Source organism: Octodon degus, unplaced genomic scaffold (assembly GCF_000260255.1).
Source record: "Octodon degus isolate 3935 unplaced genomic scaffold, OctDeg1.0 scaffold00056, whole genome shotgun sequence".
NCBI lineage: Eukaryota > Metazoa > Chordata > Mammalia > Rodentia > Octodontidae > Octodon > Octodon degus.
In genome coordinates this window covers 12,208,202-12,215,596 of record NW_004524632.1, presented here as the reverse complement: position 1 = coordinate 12,215,596, position 7,395 = coordinate 12,208,202, and the positions used below count along the sequence as shown (strand labels likewise).

The following is a 7,395-nucleotide window of genomic DNA, read 5'->3' as shown; positions in this document are numbered from 1 at the left end:
GGGCTCCCGCAGCCCGAGGAGGGGGGCGCAGGGGTGGCTCCCGCAGCCCGAGGAGGGGGCGCAGGGGGGCTCCCGCAGCCCCAGGCCTCGCCGCCAGCCTGCGCAGCCTACACTCACTGCTTGTTGCACTGTATCCAGCCTGAGCCTTTGCGCCCGCAGTTCCCGCGCTCCGTGCCCTCCACGTTCAGCTTCTCATAGCAGAAGCGATCTGCGGCAGCTGCAAGGAGACAGGGAGCCCTAGCCTCAGGGCTGCACCGGGCCTGGGAGCTGCACTTGGAGCCACAGTGCGCGGAGGAACCATTTGGAAACTGGCCCCATGTCCTGAGCCCACTCACCACGACCCCACAGGGCCTGGCACTGCCGATCCCGGGTCCTGCAGCGGCCTCCATAGCAGCGCCCCTAGGGTGGGGGTGGCAGTGAGGGTGGGCTCAGGGGGCGGCACGGGCGGGGAGGGGGCGCCACCCCTACCTGCTCGTGGTCACAGGTATAGCCGTCCAGCTTGTGCAGATTAGGGGGACACTACGGAGAGATCGGCCTGAGGGCTGCGCCCAGGCACCTGGAGCCCCAGCCTCCCTGCCCATCTCCTGCACCCCAGGCCACGATGCCTGGCCATACGGACCACACAGGGGTCACAGGTCACCCGTGGGCACAGTGTCGGCCGGCCATTGGCCAGACGTGACCGAGGAGGGCGGCTAAGGAGTGGAGGTGCCCCTCCCAAATGGAGAAACTGAGGCTGTCAGCGAGCAGACCTGGCTGGAGTCCCCGGTGCAGGTCTCCGCGATGTCGCACTCGTTTACTGCCTCCCGGCAGGATACGCCCCGAGGCTCATACTGCGAAGAGGGCGGGATGAGCGGGCGAGGCCCCGCCCAAGCCTCAGCGAGTCTCCGCCCCGCGCCCCGCGGCTTGCGCCCGCTCCCTGCCATTGGTCCTGCCTCATCCCAGGCCCGCCCCCCGCGTACCTTGCAGCGCCGACAACACAGGCCGTCGCTGCACATGGCGTCGTGTGTCAGTGTGCACTTCTTGCAGCAATTGCCGCCAGCTCGGCTGCACTCCTGGGGGTCGGGAGAGGAGGGAGGCGCAGCCTGTCCTCCCCGCACCCTCACCTCGGCCACCCCATGGGGACCCCTGCTCCGCTCACCTGCACAGAGCCGCAGTCGCACTCCTCCCCGGCCTCCACAAAGCCGTTACCGCACTCGGGTGGGTCCAGGAGCTGCGAGGGGTGCGGTGGGTCAGGGTTAGGGTGGAGGTCAGGGCTAAGGTCAGGTTGGGGTCGGGGTCGGGCTGAGGCTGCTGTCGGGGCACCTTCAGCGGCTTGTTGAAAAGGCAGCTCCCGCCACCCTCCTGCAGGAACTGCGTGTACTCGTCGATGCTGCAGCGTGAAAACTTGCGGGGCAGGTAGAACCTGGGCAGGGGAGGGGATTACAGCTGGGCACCTCCTGCCCGCTTGCTGCCATCCCCAGCGCAGGGGGGCCGCAGGGGGCCAGCCCCTCCCCAGGCCCGGTGCCCGCACTCACCCCGTATCCTCCATGATGCACCCCAACCAGACGTCGGGACACCTGCAGTCGCCGGCCGCACTCCGGTGCTGGTTCCACATCATGCCCAGATTCTGCCCCAGCGTCTGCGCTAGCGTCACTGCCATGGCCCCCATGTTGCCGTACTGGAGAGGGGGAAAGGGAGGCCAGGTGTCTGCACCCCGCGGCCCCGGCCCAACCCCAAGGCCCCCTGCTCACCTCGTTCACACCGCCTCCCCGTGACAGCGAGCAGATGCCCCCCACGTAGGCCGCCCCGCTGCTGGAGCTCTGGAAGGTGCGGCCCCTGCCAGAGAAGCCACTGGGATAGGCTGCCCACCAAACCCTACCTTGGGAGGGAGGCCCTGCCCTGGGAGTCAGCCCTGAGGAATCTGTCTCTATGGACTGCACTCGAGGTGCAAGGCCCCTGCCTCAAGGAAGGACACTGGGGTGGCCTAAGGGCAGAGACCTTCAGGGCTGGGACACCAGGCTCAAGCTCCCCAGTCAGGGTGCAGGGGGGCCCAGCCAGGCAGCAAGCGCAGCGTGCATGGACACCACTCACGAGAAGAGGTGGGTAGCATCACTGGGCTCGGGCAGACCCTCCTGCCGGTAGACCATGAGGCGGGCCAGGGTCTCCAGGAGATCATCTTGCACCTGGATCTTGTCCCCATCCGCCCATGTCTCCATGGCGACCAGCACAATTCGGGTGTTGAGCTGCTCCTTGTATATCTGGACCCAGAGAGGAGAGGGGGCAGGCAGTGGCAGAGGCCTGGCTGGGCTTCAGAAGGCCTCCCTCCCCTCCAGGAAGGGGACGTAAGACACATGTGGGCCAGGAGCTCACCACGTCTGCCAGGTTCACCACGGACTTGGCAAAGTTGCTGGTGAGGACGACCGACTGCCGCATCTGCTCAAACTAGGGGAGACAGAGGGGTGGGCTCCTGGCCGGCTCCCCCCGGCCACCCCTGGCTGGGCACCTACCAGCTGGTGGTCATTGACCACGACGAGCTCCACATACTTGGTCTCACTGTGCACGGTGGGGTGGCCCCGGCGCACCTGGAGGCAGGCAGGCCTGGAGATCAGTCCTCTACGCACTTGACGCTGGGGGTGAACTCCAGCAGGGCAGTTAGGCCCTGCAGAGTCCAGTCCCCCAGCCTGGGGGCTGCAGTGCCATGGTCAGGAGCTGCCGGGGCTCACCCCGGAGATGGCCTGGAGTCTGAGTGGGCCCCGTACCTGCCTTTTCCTTCTTAGCCTCGGCCGGCTTGGAGGGACAGAATGGGCAGCAAACAGGCAGCCTGTGGGGGTGCTGGGGTGAGGAGTGCTGCCTGGTCCAACCAGCCCCACCCTGCTCCACTTCCAGCCCTTACCTGGCTCCCTGCATCCGAGGGGGGCTGGGAGGAGAGGGGTCCGGTAAATGAGGTGGGGGAGGGGCCCCTGCAACGAGGGATGAGTTCTTAGGGGCTCAGGCAAGTCTGCCACCAGCCCTCCCCCACCCCACCTTGGGTGACCCAGAACTGTCCGGGACTTCACATTGGATCTGATCTCCCAGATCCTCAGATTTCTGGGGTCAAGACCCGGGGGTGCCCTAAGAGCTGGGGGCAAAGGACACTGGAGCCCATGGGAGGTCATGTGGGGGACAGCAGGGACATTGGAGACAGGGGACAGGCAGGGAACCAGAGCTGGGGTCAACAAGGAGGGCAGGGAGGCTGAGGTTACTGCAGAGACAGTGGGAGTACCTGGGGGTGCGCCTGAGGCCTGGCCAGCACCTGGGGCTCCACAATGAAGGTTGAGTTCCCATCAGAGAAGACCCCACTGTGGAGAGAGGGGGCTTGCACCGTCTGCTCCCCTGGGAGGCAGGGCCCCACCCCAGCCGTACTCACTGCAGCCCCTGGCAGGTGGACAGCGCAGCAAAGGAGTGCGGGTTGCCCCGGAGCTTGCCCTGGTAGTAGCAGTGGTCTCCAGCACCCTGGGGAGTACAGCTGTGAGGAGGTGCCAGGGGCCCCAGCAGCTGCCCATGTACTGCACCCAACCTGGCTGGCCCTGAAGAGCTGTGTTAGGCACTTGCTGTGTGGAGGTGCCCAGCCGTGCCTCAGCATCTCAGCAGGTGCCTGCTGCAGACCCCACCACACTGGCCAAGGTCCAGCCTGGCTTGGGCTTCCTGGCTGAGGGGCCATCCTGCTGCCAGGCTTGGCCCTGGGAATCAGTCCTGCTCCAGCAACTGGCCAGTGGCGGGGCAGGGACCCCGTGTGTCAGGTAGCAGGATCCTCGGCTGGACTGCAACACAGTGGATTGCACCGTCTGCTCCCCTGGGAGGCAGGGCCCCACCCCAGCCACACTCACTGCAGCCCCTGGCAGGTGGACAGCGCAGCACAGGGGTGCGGGTTGCCCTGCCACCTCTGGGGCTCAGAGGCCTGTCTGCTTGCCCTGCACATTACTGAGTTCACCTCAGAAATGGGGAGCCCCCACCTAGCCCTTCTCCTCCGCTCTCCATCCCCCTGGACTCACGGTGCTGTGCTGTGCCGCCCCCTCCCGGCCGAAGTGCCGTTCCACATATTGAGAAGACAGCAGGTGACTGAAACAGCAGAAGGGGCTCGGTCACCTCCACCCTCTGGAGCAGTTAGGCCCTGCCCCAACCCCGTCTGTCCCTCGGGAACACTCACTGGTTCAGCTCCAGGTCCAGGGTAAAGTTGGAGTTGAATGCGGGGATGACAAAGCTCACCTGGGCCAGGTGGGCAGGCTGGCACGGGGCAAGGGCAGAGAGGAATCAGGCTGTGAGGCCCAGAGGCCAGTGCCACGAGGACCGCTGGGCTCCCAGGCGTGGGGCTGCAACTGCGCTGCACCCTGCACCCCGCAGCCCAGGGCACCTGCACCGCCCACCTCCCGCAGCCCAGGGCACCTGCACCGCCCACCACCTCCCGCAGCCCAGGGCACCTGCACCGCCCACCTCCCGCAGCCCAGGCTGGCCTCTGGGGCTGAAGCTCTCACACCACAGTGCCCCACATCAGTGTGGGGAGTGAGCTGACCTGGGCCCCGGGCCAGAAGAGGGACCATTTCCTCCTGTCAGGAGGAGAGGGCTTGGCTCCACTACCCCCAAATGCACTGCCCTCCCCACCTGGCCCAAAGCAGCTCATCTTTAATATTTCAATCTGCGGTTAATTTTTAAACACGGAAGTTTTCCTGATAAATTTTTCAGAGGGGCCTAGGCGGTGGGGCTTGAGGCTCCGGGTTGCCATGGCAGTGCACACAAGAGCTGCGCACGGTGGCTCTGACCCAGGCCCAGCTCCAGGCCCAGAATGCCCAGGGAGACCGCAGGACAGAGGTTCCTGGCCCAGCCCCGCTGAGCACTGCTCAGTCTTACGGGGTCTGAGGGCCCCAGAACTGAGCCCCAGATGCGGCAGCCAAGGCCAGGCCCTCCAGCAGCCTGGCTGGTGTGCTGGGGCAGAAGGTGCCTTAATGGAATGCCCCCAAGTCCCTAATCTGCTGCCTGGCAGCCGCCACCCTCCTGTAGGCTTCTCATGGACCAGGCTTGAGCCCCAGTAGGTGCTCCAGTTGCTCCCCTGACTTCCGGGGACACTGAGGCAACAAGACACCAGGAGATGACCTCTTTGCCTGAGGCTATCCACTTAGGGACCAGGGGGAGCTGGGACACCCTTCCCGAAAGGTGATGCAGGACAGAGAGCAGCCTAGGTCCCTGGGGAGATGGTGAGGGGCCCAGGCACAGCAGGTGGCTAGAGCTCAGCCCAAGGACACCCCTCACCATCCTGGGCTGACCAGGGTGCCAAGCTCCTCCCGGCCAGCAGCATTGATCAGACTGGAAATAGCGAACCAAGGGCCAAGGGCAGGATGTCTGCTGTCCTTTCCTGCCCCTCCCTGAGCCTGTCTGAACCACCCCTGCCCTGGGGCCTGGGCCGCCTGGAGTCTGCACCTAACAGCCCCTCTCCCACCCAACTCTGGCCACCCAGAAGTGGCCTGCCCAGCCCCGTAGGACAGCCCAGAAACCATTCGCCTCAGATTTGCCTTGGAAGGCAGAGCTGCTACCAAGCCCCAAGGCTGCTGCGAAGGCCAGGCTGTTCCGGGTCTGGAGGGATCAGGCCCTCACAGTGCCCACCTCCCTCAGGAAGCAAGCAGGCTGGGCAGGTCCACCTACATCAGCCCAGGCTCACGGGGGAGCTTTGTGCTGAGCTGCAGCCCCAGACTTTAATTTTCTTTCTTTCTTTCTTTCTTTCTTTCTTTCTTTCTTTCTTTCTTTCTTTCTTTCTTTCTTTCTTTCTTTCTTTCTTTCTTTCTTTCTTTCTTTCTTTCTTTCTTTCTTTCTTTCTTTCTTTTCTTCTTTCTATCTTCTTCTTTTTTTTTTTTTTCCAGAACCGGGGGTCGAAGTCAGGCCCTTGCGCTTGCCAGGGAAGCACTTATTCTACTGAGCCATCTCCCTGGCCCCCCAGACTTTAATTTTTGAGGCAGAGTCTGGGTACGTAGTTGAATTGTTCTCTTGGGCTGGAACTTGTGATCCTCCTGCCTCAGCCTCCTGAGCCTGGGATGACATGTCACAGAGACAGACCTCTTGTGCTCACAACCTGGAAGGCTGAAGCTGGTGCAGTGCTGGGGGCTGGGCCTGACAGAAGGCCACCCAGGAGGGCTCTGGGCCATCAGATGGCAGTGGAGGAATAGGGAACCAGACCTTGCCAAGGGACATAGCCTTGTCCCCAAGGGAGGAGCCAGGTCAGCTGTGCCACAAGAGGGGGCTGCTGCCAGCCAGTGCCCTCCCTGGCGCTCTCCTTATCAGGCTTGGAGCTCAGCCCCGCACCGAGGGAACAGCTGGGCCACAACCTGTGCCCTGCCCTTTCCCCTTGGTGCTTGCCACCTGGCTCCCACATGCCCTGCCACTTGACCACAGCATGCCCGGGCCACTTGGTCCTCAGTTCATGAGTGCCCAGGCCTCCTCAGCTGGGGAGGATGGCCTACCCCTCCCTGATTCAGGCTGTGAGATGAAGGAGGAGCGATCTTGGGCTCTGCCAGGTGGACAGGACCCCAGCCTGGGGAAGGCGACGAAGATGGCAAGGATGTGCCTAGGCACACACTGAACCCCAATCTCCTTATCACCTCCATCACAGGGGCTTGGCTCAGTGGCCCTGGGAGCCTTGAAGCACAGTACTGGGGGTCAAACCTAAGGACACTCCACCACTGAGCTATGTCCCCAGCTCTTTTTAAAGATTGGGCAGGATCTCATTAAGGTTCCCAATCTGACCTTGAACTTCAGATCTTCCTGTCTCGTTTGTAAGTGTGCATCACTGTGCCTGTGACCACATCAGCCTTTCTCCCCCAGGGGCTGCTTGGCCTCAGTTTCCCTCTGGGGGAATGGGGATGTTTGGGCGCACAGAGCCCTGGTTAGCACGCTCTTACTGTGGGCTGGTAAGGCTGACAGACTGGAGGTGTCCACTGCATCCTGGCCAGACAGGCAATGCAGGCAGAGCAGAAGGGCACAAAGCCCCAGGGACACCCAGGCAGTGGCTTTGTGCTCAGTCTGGGAGGACCTGCAAGGTCTCACTGAGGTGTCTTTCTGGGGATGGACACCACCACCTTTTGGGGTAGGTAGCTGCTGCGGGGCTGGGCTGCTGAGGGGTCCTGGCCAGGAAGCCCGGCCCCACAAGTGAGGCACAGTGCTCCATTGTTTAGCAGAATGCCGGGCTCCAGACCTCAGAGCAGGTGGACAGCTCTCTGTGAGGGTATGTGACCCACATTGGGAGGACGGCGTCACCTCCTTACAGGGTCACCTCTGGAGACAGACACTGGGCAGCTGGGCTCTTCCAGGCAGTCAGCAGGGGGCTGAGGAGGCCAGAGCCTGAAAGAGAGGGCACAGGCCCTCTGGGGTTCTTCCTGGGCCCTCTGGGGTTCT

The 7,395-nt window shown here is 63.5% G+C and overlaps 2 protein-coding genes across 3 annotated transcripts in view; one reads left to right on the top strand and one right to left on the bottom strand.

Moving 5' to 3' along the window:
* Window positions 1-5,893, top strand: part of Gjc1 (gap junction protein gamma 1) — a 40,637-nt gene extending 34,744 nt beyond the window's left edge. The window contains exon 4 of the transcript XR_002821581.1: window positions 5,868-5,893. The gene's annotated coding sequence lies outside the window, so the exon portion shown is untranslated. The remainder of the gene's footprint in view (window positions 1-5,867) is intronic.
* Window positions 1-7,395, bottom strand: part of Adam11 (ADAM metallopeptidase domain 11) — a 12,719-nt gene that overhangs the window by 2,777 nt on the left and 2,547 nt on the right. Inside the window, exons 3-20 of one of the 2 annotated variants that reach the window (XM_004633830.2) lie at window positions 4,166-4,242; window positions 4,011-4,077; window positions 3,386-3,471; window positions 3,242-3,317; window positions 2,873-2,939; window positions 2,739-2,800; window positions 2,487-2,561; window positions 2,350-2,421; window positions 2,071-2,237; window positions 1,731-1,815; window positions 1,515-1,657; window positions 1,303-1,402; window positions 1,139-1,210; window positions 960-1,052; window positions 750-830; window positions 469-519; window positions 336-399; window positions 118-217 (exon numbers count right to left, since the gene is read on the bottom strand). In XM_004633830.2, coding sequence (XP_004633887.1) covers window positions 118-217; window positions 336-399; window positions 469-519; window positions 750-830; window positions 960-1,052; window positions 1,139-1,210; window positions 1,303-1,402; window positions 1,515-1,657; window positions 1,731-1,815; window positions 2,071-2,237; window positions 2,350-2,421; window positions 2,487-2,561; window positions 2,739-2,800; window positions 2,873-2,939; window positions 3,242-3,317; window positions 3,386-3,471; window positions 4,011-4,077; window positions 4,166-4,242 — 1,538 coding nt within the window. Of the gene's footprint in view, window positions 1-117; window positions 218-335; window positions 400-468; window positions 520-749; window positions 831-959; window positions 1,053-1,138; window positions 1,211-1,302; window positions 1,403-1,514; window positions 1,658-1,730; window positions 1,816-2,070; window positions 2,238-2,349; window positions 2,422-2,486; window positions 2,562-2,738; window positions 2,801-2,872; window positions 2,940-3,241; window positions 3,318-3,385; window positions 3,472-4,010; window positions 4,078-4,165; window positions 4,243-7,395 lie in introns of those variants that run through there. The other variant, XM_023718063.1, reaches the window with a different exon arrangement.